Below are 13,043 nucleotides of genomic sequence, written 5' to 3' on the forward strand. Positions count from 1 at the left end.
AGTTAGCACAACATTTTGGAAGTATGTCATGTGTTTTTTAAGCATACCTTCCAGCAAGAGACTTTAAACGCAGTAAATTCATAAAAATATGAGAAACCACAGTGGTTTCCCAACAAATGACCAGATCTGAACACTGTGATGTCTGAACTTGGAGTGACTAGGAAATTCCAGGTAGGAATATTAACAGAAACATTCTGTGTCAAGCAGAGACTAAGTCTGTAGCAAAACCACTTGGTTTTGCAGATATCCAAAAGGAACGAGTGGGAACCTGCGAACAACTTCTTAGCAGTTTCATCTCATTCTCTGATGAGCTTTTAGTCTAAGTGTGAATGTGGACGTTTTATTTCGCACTGGAAACCTCCCCTGACCAAAGTTATACCTTTAGATGCTGAATAGAACATGTTTGAGTTTATTCTCAGCTGCTGTAGAGCCATAGCAGACTCCAGAAACTTTCCAGGATATAGCCAGAAAACTGTCAAAAAAATATAGAAGTTTGAAAGCATGGAATAGTCATTCCCAAGGGGCTGAGAAGTTACCACAGCAAAGCAGTGTTTTTACCCAAATGCTCAGCAACAAAAGCAGTAGCATCATCAATGTTTGAACTGTAATTTTCCATTTTCAGCTGGGGGTTGAATTGGGAAGGAATGAAAATCTTTCAGATATGTGTGACTACGGCTTAATGTTCTTGTCCATATGATGAAACATGTTTTATAAAAAGCCATGAAACATCATTCCAAAGGCCACCAATACTGGAAAAGCATGAGCAGCAGAAAATAAGATATAAGGAACTCCTTTAAAAAGGGAGCATCTTTTAGGTCAAGTAAGTCATTCTACCATCCCAAATAGAAGATTCAACTAAAAGGAGCATAGACAGGAAGACTTTGCCTGAAAAAAACCTAGCAATGCATGAGAGAGGAACAGGTCACACTGAGAGCTTCACTAGAGAGAAGATGTGTACTTAAGTACTCCATTGGAAATTTGAGTTCCCTTGCTTTACTGCTCAAAGACAATTACCTAAAAACCTGGCACTTCCAGAGACCCACTGTCAGTGAAGACAGTGAAGCAGTTCATAGCCAAGAGATCCAGACTTGGAAGGAATAATCACTGATTATTCTAAACACAAACTCCTAAAAATGCAATTCCCCAGCAGGAAGCCATCAGAAAGGACCAGAATTTTGATGGGAAAATCTTGACGGTTACATACACTAAAGGAAGCCCATCCCGTGTGCCTGAACAAAGACATTAACAAGGGTCTCGGAAAATACACACACAGTCAGTCCTGGGTACACGGAAGGAGGGAGAACTTCATATGCGGGCCTACATCTAGGACACCTCACAAGGATTATTGATGTTTTATCACGTGAACAACTGATCCAACGCACGCTTCTGAGCACTTTTCAATCATACTCTAAGCTGAGGTGGTTCCACCATGTAAGGATGGACACTCCAATCAACACGTGTCAAATTTCAGAGAAGAATCGAAGAGAATCTGGGAAATAATCGGAACAGGAGGATTAATCCTCTTTATATTTAAAAGACGGGCAGAAAGAAATTCCTGCATACTCAGAAGATGTTGGAGTGAGGTATTTTTAAAGAACAAATGTCCTTTGCTAGGCAGACCAGTGCCAAACCGGTAGTGTGCCCCAAAACCCTGTTTCTAGAAGCACTCTAGTGCTAGTGACAAACCTTTAACAAACAATGCTGTCCTGCAATAACTCATTGATTCTCTCACGTCATTCTTGGACTGCCAGGAACCATGTTCTTACTCTCAGTTTGTAAAATGGGATCCTGGTCTGCAACTGCAACTTCTAGACAAATAGTATCTATTCCCAATATTAAAACCAGCTGCTGGAAAGGCATCATGCTGGGGCTTACAAAAGAAACTGTACAAAGACAAGGGAGCTCAATAAAAGAAATGGGGCATGGGGCAGAAATCACAGCCCCAGTGAGACAAAGACAGGATTGGTTTTACTAAAGGAGAACTTTATTTTAGCAGAACACTAATCAGACTTCAAAATGCACTGGAAAAACCCAAACAGTCCCCTAAGTCAAGCAACACTAAAGACAACACTCCCACTCGCAACAGGTGAAATTCTCACTATCTGGAAGTGATGCCATTGACTTCCCCGTGCCCATCTTCCAGCCTGTCCATGACCCAGACTGGCTGAAATGACAAAATTTCTGAGCACACACATTCACCCTTCACATTAAGAGGTGTTTTCTGCAGGGCAGTGCATAACAAAGAGGGAGCTGATAGTTTCAAACTACAAAGACAACTGAAGGTGAAGCTTCCTAAAGCAAGAGCTTTGATTTTCACCACACCAAGGGCAACACAGGTGGTGTTCAGGACTGCAGACAATGCTGCATTTTGCACTCAGGAGAGACACCTTCACCTGTGTCAAAGCCCTCAGCTGAGGAATAGCAAGGATCTCTGCCCATTGAGCTGACATGAACACATCTCTTGAGTGTTTGCAGCCACATTTTAGGGCACAGGTGATCTGAAAGAGAAGCTGAGCTTTTTGAGGATGCCTGCCCTGTATGCAGCTGCAAAAGGGGATAAAAGCTAAGCTAAGCAGAGCTAAGGTCAGTCCTTAGGAGAGCTAAGCACAATCTCACTCACACTACTTCTGAGAATTTGCTGTCTGAATCAGCCAGATAACCTTTAATAACTATAATTTAGAAATATGGTACAGCAGTTGTTTCCAGACCGTGGTCATGAACAACTACATATTTGTACACAGTGCCAACAAAACACAGCTAAGGACAGCTGGCCTGTGACTGGAAAGGCTTGTGTTCACTACAAGAAGGTTCCTGCTTCTACTGGAAGAATATCTAGATCTGAAAATCAAACATTATTAAACCAAAGTACAGCTGAACATGAAATTACATTGCACAAGACTAACTTTTCTCATGGACTTTATCCTCCATGCTCTGGGTTAGTTTCTTTACTTGATTTCCATAAATGCCCTTAGGTTTGCTGCCACTCACTTTAGAAACCCCAAATGTTGAACAGTTGAACAATAATACTGTGCAGGAAATGCAACCAGAAAGTTTGAGTATCTGCTGCTAAAGGGTCCGATAGGTGCCTGACACTGTGTGTTACAGCTCTTGGTAATTTTGGATCCACCCACCAATGAGCTCCTACCCATCTAAATAACGTGACCTGTTACCTGAACTCAGTAGCACATACAATAGTACACAATTCTCTCTTTTAATTATAAATAACTTGCTCATAGAAGAGGAAGAGCAGAGGTGGAGTTTCAAAGAGAAGAATAGAAAGGAAACAGAGTGAGATCACTTGTTTCTCTGCTGCAGGAACAGGGGCTTCAGGAACAAAGGTCACCAAAAAAGTGCATTGATCAGACACCTCAGCATGTCCACAGACAGCTCTTCCTAGTGAAATCACCGTTCTCCAAAACTGCCACACTTGATATATCAAGCGTCATACACCAAACAGAGAAGAACGGGGAAGACATCAGTCAAAGGCCACAATGGAACTGGGAAACCGGAGCTGAGGAGTGACCACAGAACAGGAACACATGACATCATGGAAGAAGAGTTACATAACTAAAGAATGCAGCTCCAGAATGGAGGATTTTACACCCATGATATGGGCCTTGATTCTGACTCAGCACATGGAAAGTACTTATAGACCTGTCTCCACAAAAAAAGGTAGGTAGAGAAATCCAGGATGTGTCAGGGTAGGCATTGCAGATCTTCATTTTAGTCCAAAACAGAGTCAGGGAAAGCAACATCCAGTTTCTCCTGATCATCTTGTTTTCCCTTCTAGATGAGAAAAAAGGAGTATCTGGCCATTCACCAGCTGCCCTCCACCCTCATGTCCAATGATGACACTTCCTGTTACACTGTACATGCTATGGAAGAGTGAGTCTGGTGACATTTTTGGCAGAAAAAAAATATTCAAATTGTTATTTACTCCTAATTCCTATTCAGCTTTTGTGCAATTACTGACTTGTAAGACAAGGAAGATACTTTAGGATTGTCCTAAAACCTTGTGATAGTTGTGTGTTTCCCCTTCTGTTCAGACCCCCTCAGGGCTGATCCCATATGCTAAAGGAGAAACCTGCCCTTCCTGACTACAACCATTCCAAGATCTGGAGCCCCAGAGACTGCAGCTGCAGGTATCAGCCTGGGCTCCAAAGGACCTTTGTGGCTGAGATTGGTGCAGCACATCCCAGAAGCACCTTCCTCTCCTCCAGCCAACTTTCAGTGCTCATTGACCAGGTCTGGAAAAGCACCCTCAGAGTCTGACCACCCTCACTGCCTTCCCCAGGGGCAAACCTCACAGAATGGGACTGACACTCATGCTCCATGACCTCAAACAGCCAGAGAGCTTTCACCTTTCTGCAGAGTTTCATCAAAATCCCTTGTTGGCGTGGAAGTGGTGCAAAAACTAGCTGGCCCATAAAAAACAAAGAATTTAAAAATATTTTCAGTATGCAGATGCCTTGCCAAAAGCACAGTAAAGAGCCCACCGTGAATACAAAACAGAAATAAAACAATGTTTGCTCATTTCTAAATTTCCTGGAGTTTGCTTAATGTCAGCAGCCCCAGTTAAGAGCAGGAACATAAAACCCTGTGACAGCCATTGAACCCCCGACCCCGATGGGCAGCTTTGCCGAGACTGGGTTGGAATCATTCAGAACATCAGCCTGCATCTTGTTACGCTCACTGCAACTGATGCAATCCTGTGAATCTCTTCTCCCCTGGACATTTTTAACTCTCTCGGGACAGAAGTTATTTTACTCTTACAGGAACATGATCCAGGGCTGCTCTGTTTCTTCAGGAACACTTGGGGAACAAGGTTTCATCTAGTTTTCGTTTGAAGCAGTAAATATTTAGGAGAAGCAGAAGACAGCTTTCATCTGAAACATGTTCTCACATCCTTGGAGCAGTGAGGCAGTGAGAAAGGGACTGGGAAAGAGCCTGCCATTTCCTTTCCTCCCTGGCTCTTGGACTGCTTTTGACCCAGCGTGTGTGCGCATGCACTCTCACTCCCTCGGGCCGCTCTTTTACACCGGGACTTCCTTGCAAAATCCAACTCATCTGTTCGAAGCAATGACTGAAACACTGTCTATAAAATTATGGCATTTTTCCACTTGAAAAAAAGAAATAAATTAACACTTCATTTAAAAGTTATTTTTAAACCTAGTTGGCTTGAAGCCACCTTTAGTCACAACTGAAGCGAATTCTTCTTTTCCTGGAATTCAATGCCTTCCTTTTCTGAAATATACTAGTTTCAAAAAAGTAAACTCCGTAAATGCAGAGTTTACACTTTTGACTACACTGTTTTGCCCTCTGACGTAACAGCAGTTTGCTTGTCAACAAACCCAAACAAGTCTTTCCTTCTTCTCCTTTAGAGACTTATCCCGAGCAGGGACTTGAGCAACCCCAGAGCAGAACCACTCACCTCCAGCCTGAATCTGGCCGGGGCACTTGCAGAGCATCGCCACAGCCAGGAACAGAGTTATGTCTGGGAGGGAACTGAAGCCCCTTCAGAAACATGGCCAGACTTGAAAAGAAAGCACCAGAGCTTTATTCCAGTGCAAGACACCTCCGGCTTCTGGCACTGCACCTGCATTTACATGGAAGAGCCAAGCACGAAACACATGAACTGAGAGCACTGTTGTCATATAAGCAGGGAGAATGAGGATCCTGACTTCACTATGTTCCCATTTTCCAGGACTGTCTCAAGAGACAGGAGGACATCTGGACTCCTTAATGAAGTAGCTGATCTGGAATCTGGGTTTAGTAACACTAACTCCCCTTTAAATTTTTTTTTTTTTAATGGGGAGAGAAAAGAAAGACTTCAATTTAAGCCATTAATATGTCACCAAAAAGTATTTGAAGGACCAACAGGCAAACTGACCTGACAGGAAGAGAATTTGCCTTCTCTTTTCAGGGGGATTCTGCTTTTCCTAAGAGAAAATTCAAACTAAATTACACTGATTTTATATTCAGCATCTGTTTGTATGTGCTGCATTACCTGCACTGTGACATGGGCTTCAGTCCTACACATTCTGTAAAGGGTATCAGCAAGCACAGCAGTGCAAAATAATTAGAAGGCGAGAAATTTATAGTCACCATCTGTAAAAAGTAATTTTAAAAGATTTTGATTTTCCAAGTCAAAGTTTCTCAAGTCTGAGCTCAGCATGTAAGTGTTTGGTACTTTGAATCAAGTCGAAATTATTGCCTAACTCAGGGCTTAATGATGACAAAGGAAAGGTCACTTTTTAAATTAAAAACTGGCACTCTAAGGTTTTGAGATTTTTCTGTTGAGTGCCCAGGAATTCAGAATCCAAATTTCGTAAGGACCCAGCATCTATTTACTCTTTTAACCTTACGATATTAGAAGCACATGGAGATGGACTCTGGGAGAATGCTTCAGGTTTTGATATTGTTTTCAAACAGCAGCATCTGTAGGGCTGTTTCAAGGGGATTTGTTTTTTGAATGGGGGTAAAGAAGATGCACAGAGTAAGCAGCAAATCCACAGTGGTGGGTTAAGACAGTCAGAAGCTCTCAGCCCCTCTGTCTTCAGTAGCTGGGCTGAACCTACAGAGCTCTGCACAACTCTGGACAATTCTGCGCTCATTCCCCATGCAAGGCTGTGGAGTTCAGCGTTAATATTAGCAAAATGCAGCTTGCCAGCATGTGCTTGCTGAATGAGGTAGGTCTCCATTACCTCACTCTACACGACCCTTTTACAGATTTTATCCAACAAAGCTTCTGAAGATATATTTATCTTTAACCATGTGAGAAATCTCACTTACAGTAATGATTGTGCAACAATAAAAAGTAAAAATAAAAATGATTAGTAGTCCACTGACGATTATAAACCCTCTTCATTTCCCTTCCTCCCCCTTTTTCTTACGGACTCATTACTCCCATGTTTATTTTTACTTTTGTAAGTCCAAGAGTGCAAAGCTAAAGGCAGAGGTATAAAAGCAGCCACAGTCTGAAGGGATGGGTGAGTACAGGATCTTGACATGGGAACATGACAGGATCCAGTGTCTGAACACCACACTGGGCAGCACTGGAGGAAGGTTACAGCTCTGGTAGCAACCCAGGAAAGCTGTGGCAGGACAGTAAGGAAGGGTTATCCAGCTCTTCAGCACAAAGTTGCATTAGAAGCTTTATGACACTGTCATCATTCCCAATCTGTCATTCCTCTCTTCCCCCTGACCTCTTCTCAGAAACTCTCTGGTCACCTCTCAGGTTTATCCATGTCATTTTCCAACTCCACTAGGTACAGAAATCTCAAGAAGACTGTGAGGTTTGAGCCCCTGCAGGCAGCTGCAGGTTGGTTCTGTCTGTCCAACTGGGATAATGTGATGTCCAGACTCCAGCAGGAATGATCTGTGTGAGGGAGAAGGGGGACACACAGATGACGAGACACGACTCCTTACACAGAACTGGGTCGAAAAGGAAGACCAGGATGGTTTCCTGGAGATTTCTTTTGGAGTTATCTTCTGGCTGGCAACCCAGCCAGATGGAGAATGTTTCTAAACATACAGCAAGAGCTGCCCTTGGCTCAGAGTGAAGGACGAGTTAAGAGCTCCCAAATCCTCACATCTCACAGGCTTCTCCTCTCCCTGCTCATGGATATCCTGCTGAAATCTGTCAGCTGCTTCTGGCGCTGACCTCCCTGGGGTGCCCCACAGCTCACAGCTCTGGTCCATGCAACTTCTGACCTCCAGACTCGGTTTGTGTCAGCCCCAAGAGCTCAGTGGTATCTCATCTATCCCCATTTCCCTTAACAGAGCACCTACAGTCTCCTCTGAGATCAGAGCAGCATCCACTGCAGCAGCAAAGCCTTAAGCCAGCATGTCGTAAAGAAACATTATAAACACTGCCTTGACATTTTAGTTTACACAGTTAACATTTACATTTCACACCACCTCCTATGTAAAGTCCCTCTCTCCGTGCCATCAATACCCCAATTCTCTTAACCCCTCCCCACCCAACACTAAGAACACCTTTTCTCAGGCAGGCCAACAAAACAGAGTATTTTTGATGCTTCTGAGCCCAGCCACTGTGGAGACAGAAGTGGTCAAAAACTGGTTAAAAATCCAAGAATTAGAAGCAGACAAAGTACCCCAATCTTCAAAACCCACCTGGGTCTTTCCCAAATACTCCAGAAAGCTTCCAGCTCACAAAGAGATGCTACAGGCAATATTCAAAGGCTACTTTCAATGTTTGCTGTGAAGCATCTTTTGATGCTCCAGATTCATCTTCCTAGGGGTTAATATATCAAAACAGGAAAGGGGGGGAGGTGGGAGGAAGTCACAAAAGCTGTATAACTCCTGAGGTATGACAAACTCTCTCTGCATCTTATTCCAAAGTGTGAGATGTCCAACTTCCACTCTTAAGCTCAGTAAAAACGGCATTAAAAAGCCCTAACCCTGGGAACTGCATGATTATTCGTCCGTCAGATCAACATCAGCAAAACTGTCTTTTTCTGTGCTGCTTACTTTCAAAAAAAAAACCCCTACCACGCATATTTCAGTTCTCCCTCTCCACACCCCACACCCTTCTGCTGCTGTCCAGCTGGAACACATCAAGGGTCTAGAAGCCAAGTCAAATGTTGACCCCACCCTCCTCCATCCATTTTAAGGCACCTTCAAAGCCAGTACACTGATCTAGTTCAGCTTAGCCAACAACGCCAGCAAATCTGTTATTTAAGACTTTAGTGCTGGGTTTTTATAACTGCCCATTAATACAAGCTTTGATGTATGGTCAAAAAACCCAGCTGTAATGAGTTTCATCAGACTGTAGTAACCTTTCCTCAGAAGGTCTTTATTACTATACCTTCATAATCTTTGGGCCCAATACTTTTATAGTATCATTCTTGCTGAACCTCCTTAAAAACAGCTCAGCAACACTTAACACTCTTCCCCCAAAATTAAAACAAAGAGCCAGTAATAGTTTTTCTTGAAGACACTTTTGCACCCACATTTTTAATCACATTTTGCTGTTAAGAGCATGCAGGCAATAGCTGTTACAAAGTCCTTCAGCCAGGATACAAAAGGATTTTGTAGAAGGACAAACAACTTACTTTGTTGCTCCCCTTTGCAGGATGCAGCACGGAAGAAAGAGGGAAAAAAAAGAAATATTAGTTATATTTATTTTACATGCATTCAGCCTAACTTGAACAGTTCTGGAAACGGCTCAAACCAAACGAGGATCTCACTCAGGGAACATTCAGTGAATCCTGTAGTCAGACAGCTTCCAGGGGAGCACAGCACATTCGCAAAGGATTTAAACGTTCAGCAGAGCTGCTTTCCTCACTACACAAACATTCTGATCCCACTTTCACTCCTTTCGGGGGAAATCAGGAGCAGCTCCTGGGAAGTCAGAGGATACAAGTACAAGGGAGAAGAAAACGAGGCCTGAAGTGATCTAGGGATGGGATGACAGCCAGAGGGATTTTCGTGTGTTGGTAGCACTGAACTTCCAGTACGCAAAGCAACGCATTGAACATCTCTGCTGCGCCTTCCACGACATCCATTCCCTTCAACTTGCCAGCAAATGGAAAGTTTCAAGATTCAAAGCATTTTAAAAAGCAAATATTGAATTTTTAGATTAGTAATAGAAATAAGGAGGAGATGGCATGGGGGGGGTTTGGGGGGAGAAGGAATGGGCGGTACTAACGAGGTAAAGTGTGCAGAGCAGGTTACGACAAACATCTGGGCTATTATTTTGGTTTAATTGTGAGTTTTGCCATGAGCTGGCATGAACAGTGTATATTATACAGTGGGAAGCCAGCCAAAATAAACACCAGCCTACACCAGTTGAGAAATACAGTCTGGAATGGTTAGTCACAACGTTGTAGTCATTTTTTAAACAAAAAAAAAGGAGAGTTTTGGATGCATCGGTCCAGAAAGACAGCAGTAAAGTCAGCTGGTAAATGGATATCTCATTTCAAAGTGAACTGGCCACAGGATGATTTATATCAAGCAAGCTGACTTGCATATGGGTTGGAAAAATAAAAACACTGATTCACTGCTATCTGGGTGGCTGTCAAAGCCCACGGCCTGACAAAGGCAAATGGATTGCGGGAAGGAGGTGACTTGGCAAACTGCAAAGAATTCAGGGGCTCACAGAGCCACACTGAGAGCTGATCAGAGCTAATTCAGGGGACAGTGAATATGGGAACATATTCACTCTCTGCATTCCCATGGGCAGAGGGACAGGGAAGACAAGCAAAATGAAGCAAGGAAACGGAGGAAGGGAGTGATATATATAACCTATAAAATATTAATGAGATTTGCTTAGGCAAAAAGAAAGATTACAAATCTAGTACAGGATTAAACAACCAGCAGAGACTCCATGTTAGTGGCAGCAAGTATTGAGCCCCATCACCGCTGTAATCAAACAACTGTATGTAGCACTACTAAAAAAAATCAAGAGAAAAATGAATATTCTTAGTTGAGAGGTTTGCCCTTGGCAAGAATTCAGAACACATCTCTTTAATCGGTGCCAAATTCCTACTTTTCCTTTAGCGTTCATTTCGAAGCAGCAACTCTTCTACTGCTGGTGCCAAAGCCCTGGATACTCAGAGTTCCCAGCTGTGCCCAACAGGTAAAAGAAAGCAAGAAGTTCGGTCTGGAAAGGGGCTAAGGCACCTCTTTGTCTTTTTAACTCTGGGATCACAAAGCTGGGGGGAAGCACTGAAGTAAACTCAAGCTGCTGCCATTTCCTGGCAGTCCCTCCTACTTCGAAACATGGCCTCTGAATCTTTGAAGGAGAACAAAAGACGGGGGGGTGTCTCAAAAACTATTTTATGTTGTCAGAGGTAGGTGTGAAACTGAGGAGCATGCACAGGATTTTCATGAAAGACGGCTCATTTTTATTTGGGATGCACTGGATCTTCTACAGTACCTGGGGCCTTGGAGATTTTGCTTTGCAAAATTCAAAACTCTTAACAGCGGACTCACAGTCCACATTTTAACCTCTGGTCTTTTAGGAATAAAATTTTGGAGGCACAGAGCATCTTTCCTGAACAGCTTGATAAACTACTGGGCGAATTTCAAACTACAGGCATTTGGAACAATAATATTTACTCTTTTTATAATGTAAAGATAATTCCAGCCCAAAGGAGAACTGTATTTTGACTCCCTTCTTTTTCTTTCAAGGAAGTCTCTCATCTTGCATCTAAGGCTCCTTTGACAGACCAACTTTAAACAAAACCAAGAATTCTTTGTAAACATATTTTGAATACCAAGTATTTTTGGGGGGGAAGGGATAGACAGGAAGACAGAAGAGAAGTTCAGAAACCCAACTAGTCTGTCTTGTTGAAGGATAAAGTACCAGATATACCAGTATGATAAAACCATCACAGAATACAAGATTAAACCAGAGGCTTTTGTGAAATCATCATTAAAAACCTAAGCAAGAAAAAAAACCAAAGCAATACAGTATATTGGTCCAAGTAATTAATTAGGTAACCTCTCAAAACAAATCCTCCTTAATGGCTTCTGATATTCTTAGGTAGGAGCAGACCTACTGGAACAGCAACATACCAAAAAGTCACCAACACTGTTTTACTTTTTAAAGGTCAAGTCTCAGATACCTGGTAGGTCTCCTGCTAAATGCATATTTGCACTATTCTCTGAAAAAAAAAAATCATCATCATTTACCATCGTCACTCCAGCACTACAAGAATTTCTTATTTATCTTTTTATGGTAGTCTTGAAAATTTGTATGAAGAGAAGAAGCTGAGCTTGTCTGCAGGAATAGCTCCTAGGAGAGATGCAGATAGAATTGTACTGGAAGCCATGAAGGCATCACAACCACAAGGGAAGAAAAAGATGAAGAGAGAAGACAGCACAAGGCCCTGGACTCAAAGAACCTGGCCTTCCCATGGAAAACAATCAGGAAGAAGAGCAGATTGATCAGAGTCGAAGCATCGTTTCTCAGCGCAGATCTTCCGCTGAAGACATCCAGCACTCACTGCAGAAAGGTGAGCTGTGCATTACAGAAACTTTCAAAGGCTCAAATGCCAGGTGTTTCTGCTAGTCAGCCTTCTCTTTGAATACATCTCCTCAAACCTTCCCTTCAAGTAAAATATCAAGATATCTAGGTCCAAAAAATATTAAAAAGAAGCTGGACATATTCTGTTTCCCAACTTTCTGTCATTTCTAGTAAATTAATAGAGGCTTTTTAATTGCATTCTATTCAATTTGCTCCACATGATGATCAGCTGAGTAAAACTGCCTTTGGAAAGCTTTAGCATGTGTTTCATACACAAAAAATGATGCAGTGAATAAGTCAAATAAATATACATGATTGCCTGGAATGCTTCTGTCAGTTCTGTAATACAGAGCTTGAGGGAATAAACTCTTCAAAGCACATCTTTACCTCAGAAAACATTAACAGGAACAATGAAGCTCAGGAAACCCCAAATTGCTCAATGCTTTTACTACACGGATCCAATGAGAAACATGTTGGAAGGTTTGGTTTGTGGTTGGTTGGGTTTTTTTACATTGAGGTTTGACGCACAAATTGGTCTTAAAATATTTCACTATGAATATTCTGGAATTACCACAGACTCATGCAATGAAAAGGCTGCTCTTTCTTGAGATATCTGCAGACACTGTGTTTTCCCAGATGATACCCTTGTGTTTTTTTGACTCAAACAGAGCAGCTACTGGCAAACCAGTGAGCTTTTAACTTACTGAGGATTTATCAGGATAGACACCGGCTCGTAGCAGAGATGCCTTCCAGCTATCCACCTCCTCTTGGGAGTCACAGGCTAGCTCAAGGAAACGGTAATCCTTGTAAACATTCCTAGAACAAAGAGCACCACATTGTAAAACTAGCATTTTACTGCTCTCTATCATGCACACAGCATTTTAAATTAAAAATCCTTTGGGATCAGAAATTACTTGGTAATTGTTTTGGACAACAGATTTTATGGGACAGGTGCTTGTTTAATCATTACATGGAGGACTTAAAAATATCTTAGAATGTTATAGCGCAGCTCTGGAAATAATAATCAGCTAAAAGCACCGTGAAACTA

At 42.3% G+C, this 13,043-nt stretch overlaps 1 protein-coding gene across 4 annotated transcripts in view; it reads right to left on the minus strand.

Annotated features, from left to right (window-relative positions):
* The window catches only part of DNM3 (dynamin 3), a 169,819-nt gene that overhangs the window by 41,462 nt on the left and 115,314 nt on the right, over window positions 1-13,043 (minus strand). For 3 of the 4 annotated variants that reach the window (XM_066192055.1, XM_066192054.1, XM_066192053.1), the window contains one exon: window positions 12,700-12,811. The exons of the other annotated variant lie outside the window; for it this stretch is intronic. In XM_066192055.1, the coding sequence (XP_066048152.1) occupies window positions 12,700-12,811 (112 nt within the window). The remainder of the gene's footprint in view (window positions 1-12,699; window positions 12,812-13,043) is intronic. 4 annotated transcript variants of the gene reach the window in all.

This window comes from Chamaea fasciata, unplaced genomic scaffold, assembly GCF_029207755.1.
Source record: "Chamaea fasciata isolate MVZ Bird 193981 ecotype frontalis unplaced genomic scaffold, bChaFas1.0.hap1 SCAF_10, whole genome shotgun sequence".
Lineage (NCBI taxonomy): Eukaryota > Metazoa > Chordata > Aves > Passeriformes > Sylviidae > Chamaea > Chamaea fasciata.